Genomic DNA, 25,149 nt, shown 5'->3' on the forward strand with positions numbered 1-25,149 from the left:
GTTAAGAGGGCAATTGTACTAAAATTGGAGTAATGGCTCAATGGAATTATTGGGGGAATAGGAACACCCCATGGTTAACATCAACCAGCACTAAAATTACACAAACAAATCAGTTGCAAATTCTGAAAAACATTGGATGTCATCCATTTCAGACTAAAACGCGTAGAGAAAATAGTTATCAAAAGTGTGTTCTGACAGTGGTTTCAAATTTGCTGAATCACTCTGGTGAGGTGTGGTAGAGCAAAGTGCATATTTAATGTTTGTCAAGGCTGACATTTGGTTGAGAGACAATGTTACATCATTTCCACGTTGCCAAAATGATAAGATCATTTTCCCTGTCAACCCTGACCGTATCTTTTCAAAATAAATTGTAGTAACAGAACAGTGGCTCAAGAAATACAATAGCAAAAGTATAACTTTCCCCAAACATTTATTTGTAATTAAGAATATTTCATACATGGTGATGGAGTTGTACATTGATAAGAGAATAAATATCTTAAATAGAGATTTGATATGGGGAAGGGGTATATAATTAACTTTTAGGCTCTGGCTGATATCACATGACTCATCCCGGTGAAGAAAGACCTCTCTCTCTCGGTCATCAGCTCAAAGTGGAGAGGCTGCTGGCAGAAGTTACACTCCCCTGACGAGTGAGGTTTTAGCTCCAGACCCACCTCCTTCCAGGCCTTCACCAGACGTTCTGTGGCCAGGAACACATTCACATGTAATGGATCACATTTTAGTTAAACTTTATTTAAAAAATAAAATACAAGTAAACACTATACCAGATACTGACTTGAGTTCTGAATGCAGTCAGCATGGACAGATTTATCCCACCAAATGGAGGCCATTTTAGCAACATTGAGTAAGTTAAAACCATCCAAATCCAAAACTATTACATGCTAAAAACCACAAAGACTTATTGGGGGGTGTGCTTACCGACAAAGTACTGCATCATCTGGGGAGTGTGGTGTGGGGTGGGGGCGATGCGGAGGACCTCCTCTCCCCGAGCCACAGTGGGGTAGTTGATGGCCTGCACATAGATGTAGTAGCGAGACATCATGATGTCACACACCTCTGTGTTCTTGGCTGCGTCCGCCACCTGCAACAAGGGGTCAAAGAAGAATCCTCAGGTGATAAATTAGAAAACGTTTTCTTTAAGCAGAACTATAACAGCCACTGTTGATAGAATGTCCCTTCTCTTGTTTCCATGGTTTAAAACTTGATTAAAACAGGCCTGTCTTACACGGACAGGGATGATGTGGCTGGGGCAGTAGACAACGGGCAGGCCCGAGTCCATCAGCATCTGGCGAAGCAGCTTGACATTCCTCTGGTGTTTCCTGCGCAGCACACGGCCCTCCTCCCCCTTCAGGGTGTGGATGGACTCCCGGGCCCCGGCCAGCAGCATGGGTGGCAGGGAGGTAGTGAAGATGAAGCCTGCTGCGTAGGAGCGCACCGTGTCCACCAGGGCGTTGGTACCGGCGATGTAGCCGCCCACACAGCCAAATGCCTTACCTGGATGGGGGATTGAATATACGAGGTAAGGTATAAACCAGGTAAAGATGTTTTTAAATTGATCTGATGGTCTGGGTGAGTTAAATATTTGATCATAACAATATTAATTTGAAGGGGGTGGGGGGGAGTGTAAGACAAATACCTACAAAAGGTGCTATAGCAATGACATCTTATCATTATAAGCAAGCCCCAAGTCATCTTACCGAGAGTCCCTGAGATTATGTCCATTTTGTGCATGACACCGTCCCTGTCGCCGATGCCGCCTCCCCTGGCCCCATACAAGCCAACAGCATGTACCTCGTCCACAAACGTAATGGCCCCAAACTCATGGGACACGTCACACATCTCATCCAGAGGACACACAGCGCCTAGAAAACAACCTCCTTTAGATTCCCACAATCAGATTGGATAACAGGCAAGTTTTGTATATCCAGTACACATCAGGAAAAGTGCTTTCTTTACGTATTTTTGGTTCTAATTCTGTCTCTATGATTTGTTTAAATTTCAAAATAATAATAATAAAAAAAAAACTGCAACAAAACGTAAACCCACCATCCATGGAGTGCACGGTCTCAAAGGCCACAATCTTGGGGGTGGCAGGGTCAGACTTCTGCAGCAGCTCTCGTAAATGGTTGACGTCGTTGTGACGGAAGATGAACTTCTTGGCCCCGCTGTTCCTTATACCCTGGATCATCGATGCATGGTTCCCTGCATCGGAGTAGATCTCACAACCTGGGAGCAGGATTTTTTACATTTGTTTTTATACAGATCATTTAGAGATCATTTTGTCCCTTAGCATGTAATATAATGTAAAGTGGAGAACCAGTCATTTTTTAGCTACTATAGAACATGGAATGAAGAAGTGTATGAAAAACTACTAGGTTTGAGTCAGTCGTTTCAGAATCCGTATCAGTACCTGGAAGCATCTTAGCCAGAGTGAATAGCGTGGAGTCATTTGCCACGAAGCAGGAAGTGAAGAGCAGCGCAGCGTCTTTGCCATGCAGGTCGGCCAGATCGTACTCCAGGTCCACATGGAACTTACTGGTCCCTGAGATGTTCCGTGTTCCTCCAGCTCCTGCCCCGTGCTTCTGTAATGTATCCCTAAAGAAAGAGAAGATGCCTTTGATAAGAAATTGTCTTCTTTGGAAAACTACGAGTGGAACTCCACATTTCTAAGATGGTGTTATAACTGCATGCCTAAGGCTAGGATCTCTGCCCATCTAGTCAACCTCCATCTTAAACCATAATCCTCCTTAATCAACCATCTACATTTCCTGTGACCTGAATGCCCCACACACATGATGGCTTGGTTGACGCGGGGGTGTCGGCTCATGCCCAGGTAGTCGTTGCTGCACCACACGGAAACGTCTCTCTTGATGAGGAGCGACTCAGAGTAGTCGTCTGCCATGGGAAAGGACGTGGCGCGCCGGTTCACTGTCTTAAACACCCGGTAGCTGTGATCCTTCTTCCTGGCATCGATCTTCTTCTCAAAGAACTTGTCGTAGTGGAAGTTGGCAGATGCTGCAAAATAAATACGACGTGTAAGGTTTTGTGACTGTAGTTTGGATGTAGCCTCTTTCTAAAATCAGGGGTACCCAAACAATCCTTATACAAAAATATAATATGTAGCCCCAAGAAATGTTCCCTCTAATCTGCTGAGCGCAAACTTGAACGTTGTGAAAATTCTGTGCAACTTCCGCCGCATGTTTACTGTGAACACTGGAGAGTGTGCCAGCTTTAAGTTACAGTTTTAACAGTGACCAAGTAGGCTACTGTGGCTATTTTATCATAATGTAGGATTACCAGAGTGGCCTACCATAAACTATGGAGAAAATGCATCACATAACATTTGAACATGAAAATAGGAGTTCTATCATTCAGCCTACAGTAGCAGCCAATGTGTGGTGTTTAAAGATGCAGGGCTTGACATTAACCTGTTTCTCCACTTGTCCTTCAGACAAGGAAGTGACTGAACATTTTGTTGTGTTTTGTCTCTTTCTGTCTTTCTCTCGGAGGACCTGAGCCCTAGGACCATGCCTCAGGACTACCTGGTATGATGACTCCTTGCTGTCCCCAGTCCACCTGGCCGTGCTGCTGCTCCAGTTTCAACTGTTCTGCCTGCGGCTATGGAACCCTGACCTGTTCACCGGACGTGCTTGTTGCACCCTCGACAACTACTATGATTATTATTATTTGACCATGCTGGTCATTTATGAACATTTTAACATTTTAACATCTTGACCATGTTCTGTTATAATATCCACCCTGCACAGCCAGAAGAGGACTGGCCACCCCTCATAGCCTGGGTCCTCTCTAGGTTTCTTCCTAGGTTTTTGGCCTTTCTAGGGAGTTTTTCCTAGGGAGTTTTTCCTAGCCACCGTGCTTCTTTCACATGCTTTGCTTGCTGTTTGGGGTTTTAGGCTGGGTTTCTGTACAGCACTTTGAGAATATCAGCTGATGTACGAAGGGCTATATAAAAATACATTTGATTTGATTTGTTGTTTGATTCACGACTTTACAAAATAAAATGAATTATTATTCCCATACCATTATTACAAAGAATCAGACAAATTATGCCAACCTCTGCCTATTGGCTACTTAGCTTATTCAAATCTGTCTCAAAATACAACACTTCCCCTTTAAGACATAAAAAAAATATATCTTTATGTGACTCGCTTTTCAAACACAGCTAGAAATGTACACGTTTTGTGCTCTTGTAGGAAGAAATAACTCCCACATTGCTGACTACAAATTAGCTTTAACTGGGCTAATAACTCACTAACTAGCAAAGAATATGAAGAAATGTGCACTTGTGGCTACAGTACATGCAGCTCTCGGTTTGATCTCAAAACAAGCCCAACCGCTCATGCTGTAAAACAGTCCAGTTCAAAGTGAATGGCCAACATTTGTTGACAATGGTCTATTTGCATATAGGCCTACTGCAGCTCTGATTGGTTATGGCGCAGCGGTTTGTGTAGAGTATGGGCCTGAGTAGTGCCTGTCAATGCAATAGAATCATAGTCTCCGCTGCATTCTGCCTACAACAAAATATCTTGCACAGTTAGTTTTGCATACTACGTCTTGTATAGTTAGTTTTCTTTCAGTATGTTGCATTGAAAGTGGCTAATATTGTGTTGATTCGATCACAATTCCCACAGTAAAGGGAAACGTTGACAGTGTTAAGTAACAGGGAAAATGCTAGAAAGTTGAGGGAAGTAGAATCTCGTGCTTCCCTGCGCACGCAGCTTAGAAGAAACATTTGCCCCAAGTGTAAGAGGATACACGTGAGCAGGTGCTTACCTTTGGGCAGGTTGTCTTGCAGTAAGTGAGAAACCTTGGGGGGGCGCTGTTTCAGCATGTTCTTCAGGGTGCCTAGGTCAGCCCTGTCAGCGTTGATCAGGTCCACCACAGTGGGATCCACTTGGGACTTCTCTGTATCAATAAAGGGGATAAACACTGTTAAAGAGTGATCAACTAGACTCCTATGACACATTTCCACTATGATAAATTCCTTGAAAAGGTGACTATCCATAACAAGCTTTATAAACAGACACATAACTGACCTCTGCTTACACAACTGAGCGGAGAAGGTCAAAGACAGGTCACGTTTACCTGTGTGGACTGTGCTCCTGTCCTGTACGTCCTCTGACAGCTCGATGCAGGCTTCCCTCACCACACTGGTGTTCTTCTGCACCATCTCAGCCGCCAGGAAGGGGCATTTGGAGCCCACAGGCTGGCCAACAGGGGGCATGGGGTGGCCCGGGGGCAGCTGGACCCCCTTCTCTGACTCTACAGCGACAACAAGAGGAGGATCTATATTTGATTAACTTAAATACATGAATCGATCTTTTATTAAATTATTTAATTATTTTGGCCTATTTGGGCACTGAGGAAAATATGAAAAAAGAAATGGTGTTGAGCATAAATGCTGTTGAGTGTAAGATTCTTCACAGCCCAAATAGGTTACATTCATGACTATTTGTATGGGTGAGTTACCAGTCACATTTGCACAGTAATTTTTTGATTAAGAACAATTTGTTTACAAAGAAGCATTGAGCCCTACCATAAGCAAGCCTCAAGCTAGATTAGTAAAATAGCACAACATTGCTCCTCTATGCAATAAATCCATAATGTAGCCCATCTAAAACCATTTATAATAAGTGACTATGGGGAACTAATGTGCTCACCATCGTTTGTTAGTGTGGACACTGAGACTGAAGAGGAGAGGGCTCTGGCCAGAGGGCGTGAGGCTAGGTCCATCATCACTGGGCACTTCAGGGCATAGCCAACCAGGGATGACTTCCCTGCCAGCTGCAGGAACGCCCGGGGCACCATAGTCAGGAAGGGGCATCGGCGGATAACAGTGTCCATCTTAGACCCTCTGAATCTGGGAAGGGGAAACGAAGAGACATGTTGGTCTAGCCTATCACTGGAATCAAATAAGATTTCCTTTCTGGTCCCAGATTGACAGCAGATCAGATGGATGGTAGAGCTTGGTGCATTTGGTGAGGCGGTGAAACATGATCAGCAGAGATCTATTTATATAAGCTGGGGGGGGGGGGGGGGGGGTCAGAGAGGGCTACCACACTAAGCTCTGTCTGTGTAGGCTACTTTTGACTATCATAACATTTTTTTTTTGTACCTTTATTTAATTAGACAGGTCAGTTAAGAACAAATTCTTATTTTCAATGACAGCCTAGGAACAGTGGGTTAACTGCCTTGTTCAGGGGCAGAACAACAGATTTTTACCTTCTCAGCTTGGGGATTCGATCTTACAATCTTTCCGTTACTAGTCCAACGTTCTAACCCCTAGGCTACCTGCCGCCCCACATGAGGTCACATTAGAATCACCAGGCTTTCATCTCTAGTAGCACGCCTACTTCAAAACAAAACATGAAAATGAAGAGCAGGAAAATAAAATGAATATTCTAATGAAACAAAAACTTTGTCCTAAAACAATCAGTCCTCAAGAGATCTAAAGAGACCAGACATTTAGACAAGGCTATATTGTATTATAAATATGAACAACCAAAATATAGCCCATCATGAGCATAAAGATCAATGCCAAGATGTTGAAATTCATAAGTCCAAATAGTCTCAGCCATTAAAAACAAACAAACATTCCTTACCTGAAAACATCCCATTCCACTTTGACCGAACAGAAGGAAAATAACTTTCTAAACATGACTGAAAAGATACTAAACTAACCAACATAGAGAGAAGAGTAGAGGTAAAATGCTCATAGCCCGAGGCATCACTTTCATTCAGCTTGTAGTCAGCTGCCCTTGACAAGAGGAAAAACAGGAGGGCCACTCAAGAGCCTGCCTGAAACCATGGACAACAACACATAAGACTACAACAGCTGAGAGGATACTTACCAAACAAAAGACAGCACAACCATCTGTCTGTTCAAGTGAATCATTGTAATATAACCTAGGACTACCATCCCATCTATATTTTCCCTCTTTATCAAACCAGGGGCTGGGTCCATGTTGCATCACAGCTCATGTAATGCAAAGACCCACTGACACTGTATGCACAGCCACAGCCATTGCCAGTCTTTGTTAAATAACTATGGTCTGACTATCTAGCAACAAGTCAGGTGAGGTACCTCTACGCTCTTTTTTCTTCCAGGAATCATAGCTATACTATAGACCTACTACTCACTGCTATGAGCAGTCACTGTAAAGGTCATAAGCCAATTAGCTGGGTGCTATATGGCATGATCACTTTGGATTGGTTACCCTATCTAAATTTAATAGAGGTCTCTTAGACATACCTACATGAATCAACATTTACCAATGATCAAAACAAACTCAGTGAAAATGAATAAGATAAAATAATATCTGTGAGCTTCAACATTGATATGATTTGATTGACAAAACTATAGCTTACTTACTTTCAACAAGTGTGCAACAATATGCAGGCTTCCTTCAAAAAGCAATGCAATTTTGTGGTTGGACAACTTTCTGATCGAACACTAGAAGGTAGCTAGAACCAATCGTTACCATACTCAGAGCAGATAGAGCATTTACACACAAACAAAAATCGGAGCCATGCTTTACTTCTAATACCCTTCTATTTGGCAGTGTCCACAGCGTGATAACGTCTCTACTTTCTCTCTGATTAGCAGCGAAAAGAGATCAAGGTCAAACTTGTCTGATTATTATCCAGACTGTCTTTGGCTAGCTAACCAGCTAACGTTAGTTGTGGATAACTGATGGAGGATGCGCATGCAACAACAGTCCAGCGAAGCCACTAACTGGCATAAGCAAGCAAGCTGGCTAGCTAGCTACCTACCTACTTAAACGGTGCACATTCCGTGCAGTTATTGGTTTTAAAATATCGTTTGTTTACCAATTGAAGTTTCTCTGGTCTCGGTCACACACTCTGCCTGGGTTTCAACAACACTCTGTCCGATGACGCCGGCACTGTTTTACACGCAAGGAGCCACGCCTGCCAAAGGCTCGTCGATAGCTGCTATAGCCACATAAACCCCGCCCATTTCAATGTATCTTCTTAACATTTTATTTTAAACCTAACCCTAACCACACTGCCAACCGTATACCTAACCCTAACCTTAAATGAAGACCAAAAAGCAAACATTTTTTGGTTTGGGTGCCAATTTTGACTTTGTGACTGTGAAATCTGACTTTGTAGTTAGTGTTTCATAATGAAAATGATGTTTCATAAGCACCAATGATCACTGTCTCCATCTGGTGGCACATACTAATCATTATATGGTATTACATATTATTGCTTAAAAACGTTTTCCTGACATGACAATAGGAAAAATGGCATTACCTTTGACTAGTGGCCACAAGAAGCTGGGTGCACAATTATTAGCAGCTAGTGTCTGTATATCACAGTGCCTAAATACACAAACAGGATTTGTTTGATGATATCATAGCATTGTCCTCTATGGAAAGTAAAGTCTGCAACGCCTCCCTAGAACTGGACCAGTCAATACTTCCATGAGACCAACACAACTTTAGACAATACTTCCCCCCTACCTACAGTTGAAGTCGGAAGTTTACATACACTTAGGTTGGAGTCATTAAAACTAATTTTTCAACCACTCCACAAATTTCTTGATAAACTATAGTTTTGCAAGTCGGTTAGGACATCTACGTTGTGCATGACACATGGCATTTTTCCAACAATTGTTTACAGATTATTTCACTTACAATTCACTGTATCACAATTCCAGTGGGTCAGAAGTTTACATACACTAAGTTGACTGTGCCTTCAAACAACTTGGAAAATTCCAGAAAATTATGTCATGGCTTTAGAAGATTCTTATAGGCAAATTGAGTTAATTGACATCATTTGAGTCGATTGGAGGTGTACCTGTGGAAGTATTCAAGGCCTACCTTCAAACTCAGTGCCTCTTTGCTTGACATCATGGGAAAATCTAAATAAATCAGCCAAGACCTCAGAAAACAAATTGTAGACCTCCACAAGTCTGGTTCATCCTTGGCAGCAATTTCCAAACGCCTGAAGGTACCACGTTCATCTGTACAAACAATAGTACGCAAGTATAAACACCATGGGACCACGCAGCCGTCATACCGCTCAGGAAGGAGACGTGTTCTGTCTCCTAGAGAGGAACGTACTTAGGTGCGAAAAGTGCATATCAATCCCAGAACAACAGCAAAGGAACTTGTGAAGATGCTGGAGGAAACAGGTACAAAAGTATCTATTTCCACAGTAAAACGATTACTATATCGACATAACCTGAAAGGCCGCTCAGCAAGGAAGAAGCCACTGCTCCAAAACTGTCAGAAAAAAGCCAGACTACACTTTGCAACTGCACATGGGGACAAAGATCATATTTTTTGGAGAAATGTCCTCTGGTCTGATGAAACAAAAATAGAACTGTTTGGCCATAATGACCATCGTTATGTTTGGAGGAAAAAGGGGGAGGTTTGCAAGCTGAAGAACACCATCCCAACCATGAAGCACCGGAGTGGCAGCATCATGTTGTGGGGTACACTTCACAAAATAGATGGCATCACGAGGCAGGAAAATGATGTGCATATATTGAAGCAACATCTCAAGACATCAGTCAGGAAGTTAAAGCTTGGTCACAATTGGGTCTTTCAAATGGACAATGACCCCAAGCATACTTCCAAAGTTGTGGCAAAATGGCTTAAGGACAACATAGTCAAGGTATTGGAGTGGCCATCACAAAGCCTTGACCTCAATCCTATAGAACATTTGTGGGCAGAACTGGAAAAAGCATGTGCGAGCAAGGAGGCCTACAAACCTGAGTCAGTTCCACCAGCTCTGTCAGGAGAAATGGGCCACAATTCAACCAACTTATTGTGGGAAGCTTGTGGAAGGCTACACAAAATGTTTGACCCAAGTTAAACCCGAATAGAAAGAGGATTGGGAGGCCTCGGTGCACAACTGAGCAAGAGGACAAGTACATTAGAGGGTCTAGTTTGAGAAACAGATGTCTCACAAGTCCTCAACTGGCAGCTTCATTAAATAGTACCCGCAAAACACCAGTCTCAATGACAACAGTGAAGAGGCGACTCCGGGATGCTGGCCTTCTTGGCAGAGTTGCAAAGAAAAATCCATATCTCCAGACTGGCCAATAAAAAGAAAAGATTAAGATGGGGAAAAAGAACAATGACACTGGACAGAGGAACTCTGCCTAGAAGGCCAGCATCCCAGAGTCACATCTTCACTGTTGATGTAAGTAAGCATTTCACTGCTACACCTGTTATTTATTAACCATGTGACAAATAACATTTTATTTGATTTGATTAACAACAAGTGGCAGAAAATTTACATTTTTAGTATCCACAGATACATTACCATCAAGGACACAGTCAATCACAGTCAATTGGCCACTTCAGGTAGACTGATACTCTAATCTGGAATAATTTAGTAAAATATATCATATAATATAATGACCTAAAATAGTCAATAATATAAAAATGTGATGTAAAATGTTGTATCAGGTCACTATGTGACAGACTTGAGTAACTGACATATGCACAGACAGACACACTGCAACTGTACCGCATCCATACACGCTTGAATCCAGCCAAATCAAATCCCACATCCCACCATCCACTGAGGGGCAGTGTGCGATCATATCCAACCCCCGTAGCGCAGCTTGTTTGGCAGGTAGACGCGGCTGAGGAAATCAGGGGTTATGGAGGCCAGGGACTGGATCTCAGCTTTCACCTTGTTCCGTTGCATCATTTCCATCTGCAACAAGGACAAACATGTCTTAAGAGATGTGCAAGAGGAAGATGAGCAAACAGAGTTCATCCTGGACCACCAGGTGTGATCTTATCTACCACAGAACAAAAATATAAACACAACATGTAAAGTGTTGGTCCCATGTTTCATAAGCTGAAATAAAAAAATCCTAGACATTTTCCATACGCATAAAATGCTTATTTCTCTAAAATTCTGTGTACAAATTTCTTTACATCGCTGTTAGTGAGCATTTTTCCTTAACCAAGATGATCCATCCACCTGACAGGTGTGGCATAGAATGAAGCTGATTAAACAGCATGATCAGTACACAGGTGCACCTTGTGCTGGGGACAATAAAAGGCCACTTTAAAATGTGCAGTTTTGTCACACAACACAATGCCACAGATGTGTGCAATTGGCATAGTGACTGCAGGAATGTCCACCAGATCTGTTGCCAGATAATTTAACGGTAATTTCTCTCCCATAAACTGCCTCCAACGTCATTTTAGAGAATTTAGCAGTACTTCTAACCGGCCTCACAACCGCAGACTACGTGTAACCACGCCAGCCCACGACGTCCACATCCGGCTTCTTCACCTACGGGATAGTCTGAGGAGGGGTGTGCTGAGGAGTATTTTTGTCTGTAATAAAGCCCTTTTGTGGAGAAAAATACATTCTGATTGGCTGGGCCTGGCTCCCCAGTGGATGGGCCTATGCCCTCCAAGGCCCACCCATGGCTGTACCCCTGCCCAGTCATGTGAAATCCATAGATTAGGTGCTAATTCCTTTATTTCAAGTGACTGATTTCCTTATATGAACTGTAACTCAGTAAAATCTTTGAAGTTTATATTTTTGTTCAGTATATTTCACAACAGAGCTAGTATCTCGAAGTATCCCAAATACCAGGGAGCTGACAGCCCTCTCAAACACATTCCACTGTGCTGTGTCACACCTGCAAAATGGCTCAATTGTAGTAAAAACACACTCAAGAGAATGCTGCCTAGTCTTATAAAACAAGAGTGAAGGACTACAAGCGTACAGTTTCTACAGAGGAGGGTAATGGAGACTAGGGACATGTTTACTTAACCAAAAATCTGAAAATTTCTGTCCAAAAATGATGCAGAAAAATTAATCCATGTTTTTGTCACTTCTAGGTTAGACTACTGCAATGCTCTACTGTCACGCCCTGCCCTTAGAGATCATTTTATGTCTCTATTTTGGTTGGTCAGGGCGTGAGTTGGGGTGGGCATTCTATGTCCTTTTTTCTATGTTTGTTATTTCTTTGTTTCGGCCGGGTATGGCTCTCAATCAGGGACAGCTGTATATTGTTGGTGCTGATTGGGTGCCATACTTAGGCAGCCTGTTTTCCTTTGGGTTTTGTGGGTGGTTAATTTCTGTTTAGTGTTGTTACCTGACAGAACTGTTTTGGCTGTCGTTCGGTCCTTGTTTTGTTTAAAGTGTTCCATTAAAATATTATGATGAGCACTAACCACGCTGCACCTTGGTCTACTCCATTCAACAGCCGTTACAGAACCACCCACCTTCAACCGACCAAGCAGCGTGGTAAGGAGGAGCAGAGGGTTCAGGACTCCTGGACTTGGGAAGAGATACTGGACGGAAAGGGACCCTGGAGACAGGCTGGAGAATACCGTCGCCCGCCGGAGGAGATGAAGGCAGAACGGCGTTTCTGGGAGGATCGGCTGGCACGGCAAGAGGAGGAGAGGCAGCCCCAAGATTTTTTGGGGGCGGGGGCACACGGGACGGTCGGCGGTGCCGAGGATGGAACCAGAGCCAGTCGGGGTGAAGTTGGAGGTAAGCGAAGGGAGCAAAGCAGAGACAGTGAAGGAGTTGATGGGGAGTTTGGAGGAGAGGGATATGAGAGAGCTGCTGTGTTGGTGCATGGGGCACGACATTCGCCCTACGGAGCGTGTCCTCGAATTGATGTCACCTGAGTCAGCTCTCCATACTCGTCCTGAGGTGCGTGCTAGCCGTCTGGTGAAGACTGTGCCAGCCCCACGCACCAGGCCTCCTGTGCGCCTCCCCAGCCCTGCACGTCTTGTGCCTACACCCAGAGCCAGGCCTCCTGCATGTCTCCCCAGCCTGGTGAGTCCTGTGCCTGCGCCCAGAGCCAGGCCTCCTGCATGTCTCCCCAGCCTGGTGAGTCCTGTGCCTGCGCCCAAAGCCAGGCCTCCTGCATGTCTCCCCAGCCTAGTGAATCCTGTGCCTGCGCCCAGAGCCAGGCCTCCTGCATGTCTCCCCAGCCTGGTGAGTCCTGTGCCTGTGCCCAGAGCCAGGCCTCCTGCATGTCTCCCCAGTCTGGTGAGTCCTGTGCCTGCTCCCAGAACCAAGCCTCCTGCAAGTCTCCCCAGCCTGGTGCGTCCTGTGCCTGCTCCCAGAACCAAGCCTCCTGCAAGTCTCCCCAGCCTGGTGCGTCCTGTGCCTGCTCCCAGAACCAAGCCTCCTGCAAGTCTCCCCAGCCTGGTGCGTCCTGTGCCTGCTCCCAGAACCAAGCCTCCTGCAAGTCTCCCCAGCCTGGTGCGTCCTGTGCCTGCGCCCAGAGCCAGGCCTCCTGCAAGTCTCCCCAGCCTGGTGCGTCCTGTGCCTGCTCCCAGAACCAAGCCTCCTGCAAGTCTCCCCAGGCTGGTGCGTCCTGTGCCTACGCCCAGAGCCAGGCCTCCTGCATGTCTCCCCAGCCTGGTGAGTCCTGTGCCTGCGCCCAGAGCCAGGCCTACGGAAAGTCCCAGTCCAGAGCTTCCGACGACAGTTCCCCATCCAGAGCTTCCGGCGACAGTGCCCCGTCCAGAGCTTCCGGCGACAGTGCCCCGTCCAGAGCTTCCGGCGACAGTGCCCCGTCTAGAGACGGCCCACAGTCCGGAGCCTGCCGAGACGCTCCTCAGCCCTGAGTCTCCACAGACGCTCCTCAGCCCTGAGTCTCCACAGACGCTCCTCAGCCCTGAGTCTCCACAGACGCTCCTCAGCCCTGAGTCTCCACAGACGCTCCTCAGCCCTGAGTCTCCACAGACGCTCCTCAGCCCGGGCGCCGCCAGAGTCGCCCGCCAGCCGGGCGCCGCCAGAGTCGCCCTCCAGTCCGGGGCCCGCTGCGAGGGTCCCCAGTCCGTGGTCGGCGGCAAGAGACCACGCTCTAGGGGAGCCATTAAAGTGGGTGAGCCAGCGGTGGAGCAGGGTCTGCGTCCTGCTCCTGAGCCACCACCACGGGTAGATGCCCACCCGGACCCTCCCCTTTAGGTTTAGGTTTTGCGGCCGGAGTCCGCACCTTTGGGGGGGGGGGTACTGTCACGCCCTGCCCTTAGAGATCATTTTATGTCTCTGTTTTGGTTGGTCAGAGCGTGAGTTGGGGTGGGCATTCTATGTCCTTTTTTCTATGTTTGGTATTTCTTTGTTTCGGCCGGGTATGGCTCTCAATCAGGGACAGCTGTATATCGTTGTTGCTGACTGGGAGCCATACTTAGGCAGCCTGTTTTCCTTTGGGTTTTGTGGGTTGTTCATTTCTGTTTAGTGTTGTTACCTGACAGAACTGTTTTGGCTGTCGTTCGTTCCTTGTTTTGTTGTGTTCCATTAAAATATTATGATGAACACTAACCATGCTGCGCCTTGGTCTACTCCATTCAACAGCCGTTACATCTACTTTCCGGGTACACGGATAAAGCACTAAACATACTTCAGTTAGTGCTAAACAAGGTTGCTAGAATCTTGACTAGAACCAAAAAATGTGATCATATTACTCCAGTGCTAGGCTCTCTACACTGGCTTCCTGTTATGGCAAGGGCTGATTTCAAGGTTTTTCTGCTAACCTACGAAGCATTTCATGGGCTTGCTCCTACCTATCTTTCCGATTTGGTCCTGCTGTAAATACCTACACGTACACTACGGTCACAAGATGCAGGCCAACTTACTGTCCCTAGAATTTCTAAGCAAACAGCTGGAGGCAGGGCTTTCTCCAAAAGAGCTCCATTTTTATGGAACGGTCTGCCTATCCATGTGAGAGACGCAGACTCGGTCTCAACCTTTAAGTCTTTATTGAAGACTCATCTCTTCAGTAGGTCCTATGATTGAGTGTAGTCTGGCCCAGGAGTGTGAAGGTAAACCGGAAAGGCACTGGAGCAACGAACCGCCCTTGCTGTCTGCCTGGCCGGTTCACCTCTCTCCACTGGGATTCTCTGCCTCAAACCCTATTACAGGGGCTGAGTCACTGGCTTACTGGTGCTCTTCCACGCCATCCCTAGAAGGGGTGCGCCACTTGAGTGGGTTTAGTCTCTGACGTGATCTTCCTGTCCTGGGCCAGTGTCTCCCGACCCCGCCTGTCTCAGCTTCCAGTATTTATGCTGCAATAGTTTGTGTTGGGGGACTAGGGTCAGTCTGATTTATCTGGAGTATTTCTCCTGCCTCCTGTGTGAATTTAAGTATGCTCTCTCTAATTCTCTCTCTTCTCTCTTTCTCTCTCCTTTTCTTTCTCTCTCGGAGGACCTGAGCCCTAAGACAACGCCTCAGGACTACCTGGCCTGATGACTCCTTGCTGTCCCCAGTTCACCTAGTCGTGCTGCTGCTCCAGTTTCAACTGTTCTGCCTGCGGCTATGGAACCCTGACCTGTTCACCGGACATGCTACCTTGTCCCAGACCTGCTGTTTTCAACTCTCTAGAGACAGCAGGAGCGGTAGAGATGCTATGAAAAGCTAACTGACATTTACTCCTGAGGTGCTGACTTGTTGCACCCTCTACAACCACTGTGATTATTATTATTTGACCCTGCTGGTCATCTATGAATATTTGAACATTTTGGCCATGTTCTGTTATAATCTCCACCTGGCACAGCCAGAAGAGGACTGGCCACCCCTCATAGCCTGGTTCCTCTCTAGGTTTCTTCCTCGGTTAAAGCCTTTCTAGGGAGTTTTTCCTAGCCATTGTGCTTCTACACCTGCATTGCTTGCTGTTTGGGGTTTTAGGCTGGGTTTCTGTACAGTACTTTGTGACATCAGCTGATGTAAGAAGGGCTTTATAAATACATTTGATTGACTGCACACATTATCTTTAACTTTCTTCTCCCTTATCTCTAATAACAGACTGACTGCACACATTCTCTCTTTCCATATTTGTATTGTATTTAAACCACTCATAAAAGGTAGCCCTCCCCCCTCTGACCTCTCTCTGCCAGGCAGGTTGGCAGGCCAAGTAGGGTCTCTTCAGCAGGCTGGTCAGTTTATTCTGATCTCTCTGTGTGAGGGGGATCAGAGCATCCTCAGGTACTCTCAATCTAAAGTACACAAGGGTTATGATCAGTACAGTTTTCAATTCAGTTAGTTCAACAGATGAACAGTCATATTATGAGACATATACAAAAATATCTTAACTGTAAATAGCTTTGGATGATGGTCTTCTGAATGACCATATTAAGAATGATTATTTCTTTCTGTTGCTACAAAGGAAATATCCTGACACAAAGTTACGGCTCTCTCCATTTCTGTCCAAACTGTATAAAATGTGGATGCTTTTGATTATGTACTGTACAGTTAGAGTCTTAGGAGGAGCAGGCTTGCAGACTACAATTAAACTTGACTTATGTCAAAACCCCCTTTTCAGGCTAAGACTGCCCTAGCTGACATATACTTAAAACTCAATATACACTCCAAAACAGCTCCTCAGGGAGAGAGAAACAAGCAAAGGCAACAGCAACAGAAACCAAAACAAACAATCTCCAAATCCCCAGAATATAATCCCAATTAGAGGTAGGGAGGAGGAAAGAGGAAGTAGCGAGTGGTTGTCTCCAAACCTCTGGAGGTCAGAGGGGAGGAGGCCTAGCCACATAACGCTGGGGACGGTCAGACTGTGGGCCTCAAATGACATGGCCTGAGGGGAAAAGATACACACACAGAAACACGTCAATACACAACTAGACAGATCGACAGGTTGACAAACTGTGCATAGAACACATATGTGAATACATACAACCATATACAGTTGCAAAAGTATTAATCCCCTTTGGTCGTTTTTCCTATTTTGTTGCACGTGAACCTGTAATTTAAATTGATTTGTATTTGGATTTCATGTAATGGACATACACAAAATAATTCAAACTGGTGAAGTGAAATAAAAAAAATAAAAAATTAAAATAAACGGAAAAGTGGTGCGTGCATATGTATTCACCCCCTTTGCTATGAAGCCCCTAAATAAGATCTGGTGCAACCAATTACCTTCAGAAGTCAAATAATTAGTTAAATAAAGTCAACCTGTGTGCAATCTAAGTCTCACATGATCTGTCGCATGATCTCTCTCTCTCTATATTTATACACCTGTTCTGAATGGCCCCAGAATCTGCAGCACCACTAAGCAAGAGTCACCACCAAGCAAGCGGCACCATGAAGACCAAGGGGCTCTCCAAACAGGTCAGGAACAAAGTTGTGGAGAAGTACAGATCAGGGTTGGGTTATAAAAAAATATCCGAAACTTTGAACATCCCACGGAGCACCATTTAATCCATTATTAAAAAATGGAAAGAATATGGCACCACAACAAACCTGCGAAGAGAGGGCCGCCCACCAAAACTCACGGACCAGGCAAAGGGGGCATTAATTAGAGAGGCAACAAAGACACCAAAGATAACCCTGAAGGAGCTGCAAAGCTCCACAGCGGAGATTGGAGTATCTGTCCCTAGGACCACTTTAAGCCTTACAATCCACAAAGCTGGGCATTACAGAAGAGTGGACAGAAAAAAGCCATTGATTAAAGAAAAAAATAAGCAAACACGTTTGGTGTTTGCCAAAAGGCATATGGGAGACTCCCCAAACATATGGAAGAAGGTACTCTGGTCAGATGAGACTAAAATTGAGCTTTTTGGCCATCAAGGAAAACGCTATGTCTGGCGCACACCCAACACCTCTGATCACCCCGAGAACATCATCCCTGCTGTGGGGATGTTTTTTATCAGCAGGGACTGGGAAACTGGTCAGAATTTAAGGAATGATGGATGACGCTAAATATAGGGAAATTCTTGAGGGAAACCTGTTTCAGTCTTTCAGAGATTTGAGACTGGGACGGAGGTTCACCTTCCAGCAGGACAATGACCCTAAGCATACTGCTAAAGCAACACTCGAGTGGTTTAACGGGAAACATTTAAATGTCTTGGAATGGCCTAGTCAAGGACCAGGCCTCAATCCAATTGAGAATATGTGGTATGACTTAAAGATTGCTGTACACCAGCGGAACCAATCCAACTTGAAGGAGCTGGAGCAGTTTTGCCTTGAAGAATGGGCAAAAATCCCAGTGGCTAGATGTGCCAAGCTTATAGAGACATACCCCAAGAGACTTGCAGCTATAATTGCTGCAAAGGTGGCTCTACAAAGTATTGACTTTGGGGGGTTGAATAGTTATGCACACTCAAGTTCAGTTTTTTTGTGTTATTTGTGGTTTGTTTCACAAGAAAAAATATTTTGCATCTTCAAAGTGGTAGGCATGTTATGTAAATCAAATGATACAACCCCCAAAACATCCATGTTAATTCCAGGTTGTAAGGCAACAAAATAGGAAAAATGCCAAGGGGGGTGAATACATTTGCAAGCCACTGACATGCATATCGTACATAAAATCACACACACATTCAGACACACAAGTCCACCTGGGGTATAATCATATAAACCAGAAACACACATGATCATAAATGCACTCACATACAAAAACCTCACAAATGAGATCCCACGCGATCACTTTACTTTTACCCTTCATGTCACTTCAAATGCTCAGATATGGTTGACTGCTCCCCTTTTTCAACTTAGAGACCAGAATAATTACATATTTCTTGCACCGAGACACTGCACAAGCCACGTTGGATAATGTACAGGAATACACAGGCATGGCAGGACTCACCACTGATCCGTACTTGTAGATGCACATGATCTCAATGCCTGGGAAAATGAGAGAAAGACAGAAAGAGACATGATACAATCACCACCATACCAGAGCAATTATCCTCTGAGATATGTAGCTAAGGGGACAGAGAACAAAGTAAAGTGTTACACATGCAACTCGCAATGTGATGTGAGGAGAGCGGAGGGGAGGGGGGCAGAGAGGTGCTGTATGGAGAGGGACAGTCAGTCAGTGAGTCCAGGGGCCCCAGTGTGATGATTCCACTGGGCGAGAACACGCCAACACAATCCCCATTCTAACCACCCTGACACATCAGAGAGGCTTATCGGCTAAGCAGGACACGCAACCCCGTGTGTGTGTGTGTGTGTGTGTGTGTGTGTGTGTGTGTGTGTGTGTGTGTGTGTGTGTGTGTGTGTGTGTGTGTGTGTGTGTGTGTGTGTGTGTGTGTGTGTGTGTGTGTGTGTGTGTGTGTGTCTTTGATAGGATAAAAGAGTGGAGAGTATTACCGTAAGGGTCAGCATCCACCAGAGCAAATATAGGGATGTGCAGGGTGTCCCAAAGCTTTCTCACCATCAGCCTGCTGTTCACATCTGGGACACCTTTACCCTGGCACAAACACAGAACAGATTTACAATAAGTCATATGATTAACACATTACATTTAAAGCAATAGCTCAAAAGAAAACCATAAGTAGGACATACTGTGATCATGATGCAAGGAGATAGCTTGGTGCAAAAGTCATCATCGAGCAGTTTCTGGAAGGTGGCGTCCTTCTCAACTATCAAAACAAACTTAGCAGATGACACAATGTCTGGAGAACAGGTCAAGGTGAACACAAACATGACTGATGGACTCTTCCTCACCAATAGATAAGAGTGGGAAGAGTTAGTTAAAAGAGGAAGGAAGTCTGACATGATTATAAAGGATACTCCTGATCCCGCCAACATTAGAAGAGACTGGAGTAGCCTGAGAACACAATTAAGAGACACAGTTATCAATATAGCAAGTTACTGTTAGCTTTCAAACAACAACAAAAATATAATGAGAAATGAATCTAGCTGTTTGGGTGTCAGTTGATTTATGCAACCCACAAACAGTAAATAGAATACAAGTAAACAGTTAAAGTTTTTTTTGTTTTCTGAACAATTATTCTATAAACCGAGTGATTACTTCATTGGTTGAACCTGGAGATTGTGGCCAGAAAGAGGTGAACACAGGATTTATTAAGTTTGGCTGAGACTGACCTCTGTTATGTCATTGAAATCGGAGAGGTTTAGCACTGTTAAACATTCATGGCGGATGATGATACTGTATATTGTAACATTATAGGTATCTAACCCCTGAACAAGGCAGTTAACCCACTGTTCCCCGGGCGCCGAAGACGTGGATGTCGATTATGGCAGCCCCCCACATCTCTCTGATTCAGAAGGGTTGGGTTAAATGCGGAAGACACATTTCAGTTGTACAACTGACTAGGTAACCCCCTTTCCCTTTCCCTGACATTATATGCATATTCAACAGGCATATGACCATACTGTGACGATGCTGAGATGTTGGGGGAATGCATTTAGTGTTAGTGGGACTTACAGTGGAGTTGGAGTGGCAGTCCACCTTGGTGCTGTCCTCCTCCAGGTAACACAGATCACCTGAGATTAAGCCCTTGGACGTAGCTAGCTGGAGACCGTTAATAAACACACACGTGCACACACAAACAACAATGCTTTTGAGTCAAGTTGAATTTCATTGCTCTTTGATCATGGAAATCATGGAAAATACATACACAGTTGCTTCCTGTACGAGGCAGAAAATAGGCTAAAAATATGAAAATAACTGAGCGCTTTCATGTGTTAGCCCTGAACTAATCATAACATGTCGTATCAAAAGGTATTTCCAAATGTTTTAGTATGATTTTATTCAATATCAGGCCATTGTTGCCTCCTCTTGAACTGAAATTGTACTCTCACAAACGCACACACACACTCACATAGTATATACACACCACATGTAGTCTTCTGCGTGGAACCTTGAGCATGCAGGAGATGTCATCCACAATGGAATCGACAGTCCTCTGTGAACCAAAAAGCTGTGTGTCGTTGTAATAGATGTCCCTGTGGAAACAAGAGAACTACTTCTCAAAGTAATGGTGTTAAGGCAAGAATGTATTTTTTTATGCGTTGACTATCTGACAAGACATTACCTTTTTGTGGCATATACGTTGCTCTGCACAAGTTTGTAGATGATGGATAGAACCTTGAGAATGTGCCCTGCATAGAAAACCCAGTTAAACATCTGTATTATAGGCTACCAGTATATTGTAATATACCAGTACAGTCTAGAAAACCTTTCAATCAATCCCCTATGATATCTGATGATAGGTAATTTCATCATGAAAGTACTTAATTCAGGATTTTCTTTAGGATGGATAATGAAATCCATAGTGAATAACACTGATCCAGGAAAGCTTCTCTGACCATAATATTTCTGTCTGCCAGCAGCATAAGACATACCATGTCGTTGCAGTTTTTGCAATTAGTTCATGTAAGCCCAGAGAGGATAAGAATGAAAGCCACCTGAAGTAGGGCTGATTAAATTCCTTAGAGTAGTTTAAAGTTTGTGAATTTAAATCATTTTTTCTGTGTACAGCTGAGGGGAGGGGGAAGTGAGAGAGAGAGGGGGGGCAGTGGTGTGTGTCTTTCTTCTCACCAAATTTAGTGACAGACGAGGAACAGTTGCTCCGAACTGTGGTGACAGAACTTCCAGAAGTCATTTGAAGGCCAACGGCGTTGTCAAAACTCAAAGTTGGGAATGAAGACAAAAATATTATTCATTATTTACAAAATCTGAACATTTGGTCTCCTATCTTTGATCAGCTTTGTAAAGAAGCCTGCTACCTTTATGATCCTTCTTAGAAGAATCCCAAACCCTGGGGGTTACCTGTGATAGGCCTCCCCCATACCTCGACTGTATTTCCTCTGTGAAACCTTTGCCTCCCTATCTGTGGGATTCTCACATTTGAAAGGGCCGAGCCAGAATGTGCTTTAAGCTGTCAGGAGGTTTGATGTAGACTCAACCAGACAGTTCACTTTGTTCTAAGCATGAAATCTCCACAGCCTGTGCACATTAAAGACCTCCACAAACTGCCAGATTTGTGTGTGTGTTTGTATGTGTAGCTGGTGCTTTTTAAATATTTAATCAAACTGACACCTATTCAGTCAGGAAGTTATTTCAGCTTCAAGGATTACGGTTCAAAACTTTAGGTGATTCTATTGACACAATTTCCACCCCACAAATCCCTTTTGACTTCTTAGCTCTCTTACACATTCAGATAGAATGAGAGATCAAAGAACTAAAGGATTTCCTCCAAATGCATTTAACAGCAATTTAGACCACTTGCAGGACCTGACTTATCAAACTGAGTGCAAAGTTCAGTTTACACAACATGACCACTTATTTCAAATGTAATGTTACTGGGTTATTCTGTATTTACATAACATAAATAAGACATCTGTTGTACAGATTTACTGTGTTTATCTTGCTAAAGGTCAAACAGAGTGAGTATGGCCCAAAAGACTGACATTATAGTAACAAAGTGAGTGGCTTACCTTACATTGGCCCAGCTGGATCGGTTGGGTAGGACCAAAACTGGAGCTTCATCTTTGGACAGACTGGTGACTATCTCTAGAATCACCTTTTCAATGAGGATTAAAACTTCCTGGCTGAGCATAAGAAATTACCAAATAAACCTTGGTGATAGGTCTAACTAATAGTAGCCAGTAACTAATGGGAAAATCGGTGGACCACAAATTCAAAACTGATTCAAACAATCCTATCATTTTTTCATAAGCCTAACCACATAAAATGCATCCTTTAAAGTTTCAACTCAATTATGAAAATAAAGGCTATGGCATAGTAAAAACTGCAAGCACTAGGCAAGTCAGTTAAGAACAAATTCTTATTTACAATGACGGCCTAGTGGGCTAACTGCCTTGTTCAGGGGCAGAAGGACAGATTTTTACCTTGTCGACACGGGGATTCGATCTAGCAACCTTTCGAAGACTGGCCCAACGCTCTAACCACTAGGCTACCTGCCGCGGCGTGATGTTGTCTAGATCATAATAAGATGTTTATATGTAACCTAATAGCCTAGGCTAAGGGGCCCTGGCCCACACCAGCCTTATCAAATTGTGCTGTAGATAGACCTAGCCTAGGCAAGGATATCACATCCGCAAGGGTTGTCTGTGAATCACACGTCGTAGAAAGAAAAATAGGCCTACCTGCTGACTTCCTCATGGCTGTGTTGAGGTTCCATCATCATATCAACATTTTCCAACAACTCAAGGCCGAAATTGTCAATTTCAACGAACTGTTCAGACATGTTTGATTCCATTATTGTGGCGGGATTTACAACGGAATTACATTATTATGAATAGGGCGTCCGTACATGTATATGTTTACCGAGAGCAAACTCGCGCGTGGAATAATGTTGTTTGGCGCGAAATCAAATCCACACACAAGGGGTGTGTTCGTAAATTCAATCTAGAGTGCCAGAGTGTGATCGGGGTGCGCTCTGGGCGTTCGTAAATTCAGAGCATTGTCAGATTGTCCATTTATACATTCGGGGCGTTCCGAGCGCACACTGGACGGTCTGGCCAGTGAGTAGGGTTGATCCGAGCGTTCTGAACCAAAACGGCAGTAATGCACCCAAGCTAACTGGCTAACGTTGGCTAGCTTGCTAGCTACTTCCAGACACGAACGAGAGAACACCTCACTCTGACCTCACTCGCCAGAGCGAATTTACGAACGCACCCAAGATTGGCGGGGTCAGTGAGCTGCACAAAGACTACTCACAAGACATGTTCAGAGAGTAGGCTAAAGATCATGATAGCTAACCCCCTTTCGTAGCATATGTGGTAAAATGTGTCAGTACTCAGTAGGCCTACAATGTTCAACAGTAAGATTATACTGAACCAGGTGCTGGTGCACCGGGCAATGGCCCGCAGTCTTCCAGCTTCATTTTTCACTTTGTATAACCTTAAAGCTAGGGCCGAAATGCGTTGGTTTTACGTTTGAAAATAAAGAAGCACTTATATGATCATCGACTTCCACTGTCCTCCAAGAGTTGAATGTCCTATACACTTCTGTTTGCTCATCAATTTATTCATGCAACTTGGTTGGAGACCAAAGAGAACGAACGAGGTAGCAGCAGTCTTCCGTGGAGTGAGTAACCTAAATGCACCCTTTCGTTCTTATGGTAGGGTAAAGTGGAACAATGTCCAGAACAATGTCCAATTGCCGACACAAAACAACTATGTTTGGTAAAAATTTGGTAGCCTATGTGGATGATGCTCATGCTTAGGGAAACGAACTATGAAGGGAAATAAGTGACTAAGGTTTACACTTTTTTTGTTAATTAAAGCTGCAATATGTAACATTTTGGGTGACCCCACCAAATCCACATAGAAATGTGAGTTATAGATCTGTCATTCTCATTGAAGCAAGTCTAAGAAGCATTAGATCTGTTCTATATCCACTATTTCTATGCTTCCCATTCTTAAGTAAACATTTTTTGTCACAGCTGTTTAGATCGTACAATGATTCTGTACACTGTACACTGAGTATACCAAACATTAGGAACACCTTGTTTTCAATCCAGGTGAAAGCTTTGATCCTTTATTGATGTCACTTGTTAAATCCACTTCAGTCAGTTTAGATGAAGGGTACAAGACAAGTTAGAGAATGATTTTTAAGCCTTGAGACAATTGAGATATGGATTGTGTATGTGTGCCATTCACAGGGTGAATGGGCAAGACAAAAGATTTTAGTGCCTTTGAACAGGTTATGGTAGTAGATGCCAGGTGCACCGGTTTGAGTGTGTCAAGAACTGCAACGCTGCTGGGTTATTCACGCTCAACAGTTTCCCATGTGTATCAAAAATGGTCCAGCACCCGAAGGACATCCAGCCAACTGTGGGAAGCATTGGAGTCAACATGGGCCAGCATCCCTGTGGAACGCTTTTGACACCTTGTAGAGTACATGCCCCGAAGAATTGAGGCTCAATTTTAGGAAGGTGTTGATATTAGATATTATGTTGAACAACCCCGATAATAAGCTGCTGTAGTAGCCTAGGTCTACATTGATTGATGATATTTTAATTTGTAATTTTCCCAGTGAGTGTGTGCGCCAGTTAGCACTTCATTGCGCCCCACTAGACCTCATTAGCACCTCCAGTTGCATTTTGCTGATAACTGGGAGTTTAATGGGTGCCTGACATGAGGCCTGCTGCAAATTGACCAATAATGCTTCCTTTCTGTGTGTGTGTCTGTGTGTGTGTGTGTGAGTGTGTGTGTGTGTGTGTGTGTGTGTGTGTGTGTGTGTGTGTGTGTGTGTGTGTGTGTGTGTGTGTGTGTGTGTGTGTGTGTGTGTGTGTGTGTGTGTGTGTGTGTGTGTGTGTGTGTGTGTTATTACAGTGTGTGGGCAGATGCAACTCATAGGCTAATCTAGTCTGACTGAAATTGAGGACTTTGATTTTGGCATATGCT

General features: G+C 44.3%; 2 protein-coding genes across 6 annotated transcripts; both read right to left on the reverse strand.

Moving 5' to 3' along the window:
• Positions 1-413: 413 nt before the first annotated feature.
• On the reverse strand, positions 414-8,018 carry LOC106566749 (5-aminolevulinate synthase, non-specific, mitochondrial). Of its 4 annotated transcripts, none has more exons than XM_082959909.1 (11): positions 7,873-8,018; positions 5,703-5,902; positions 5,128-5,304; positions 4,816-4,947; positions 2,814-3,036; positions 2,432-2,616; positions 2,068-2,247; positions 1,719-1,883; positions 1,247-1,515; positions 940-1,102; positions 414-700 (listed from the first exon to the last, which is right to left on the reverse strand). In XM_082959909.1, exons 2-11 carry the CDS (start codon positions 5,884-5,886, stop codon positions 540-542), a joined length of 1,839 nt encoding a protein of 612 aa, XP_082816035.1. In that variant the 5' UTR covers positions 5,887-5,902; positions 7,873-8,018; the 3' UTR covers positions 414-539. The 4 variants fall into 4 exon arrangements, with proteins under 4 accessions (XP_082816035.1, XP_013990579.1, XP_013990580.1 ...); XM_014135104.3 differs by having other exon boundaries at positions 1,719-1,898; XM_014135105.3 differs by having other exon boundaries at positions 1,719-1,898; positions 7,816-7,900.
• Positions 8,019-10,278: 2,260 nt separating this feature from the next.
• On the reverse strand, positions 10,279-23,195 carry spo11 (SPO11 initiator of meiotic double stranded breaks). Of its 2 annotated transcripts, none has more exons than XM_014135099.3 (13): positions 22,885-23,195; positions 22,213-22,326; positions 21,314-21,402; positions 20,808-20,874; positions 20,595-20,718; positions 20,198-20,284; positions 19,540-19,576; positions 19,312-19,421; positions 19,117-19,216; positions 18,611-18,648; positions 16,521-16,597; positions 15,893-16,004; positions 10,279-10,740 (listed from the first exon to the last, which is right to left on the reverse strand). In XM_014135099.3, exons 1-13 carry the CDS (start codon positions 22,995-22,997, stop codon positions 10,621-10,623), a joined length of 1,188 nt encoding a protein of 395 aa, XP_013990574.1. In that variant the 5' UTR covers positions 22,998-23,195; the 3' UTR covers positions 10,279-10,620. The 2 variants fall into 2 exon arrangements, with proteins under 2 accessions (XP_013990574.1, XP_013990575.1); XM_014135100.3 differs by having other exon boundaries at positions 20,610-20,718; positions 22,885-23,193.
• Positions 23,196-25,149: the final 1,954 nt, after the last annotated feature.

The sequence above is a fragment of the Salmo salar genome, chromosome 13, assembly GCF_965601325.2.
Source record: "Salmo salar chromosome 13, fSalSal1, whole genome shotgun sequence".
NCBI lineage: Eukaryota > Metazoa > Chordata > Actinopteri > Salmoniformes > Salmonidae > Salmo > Salmo salar.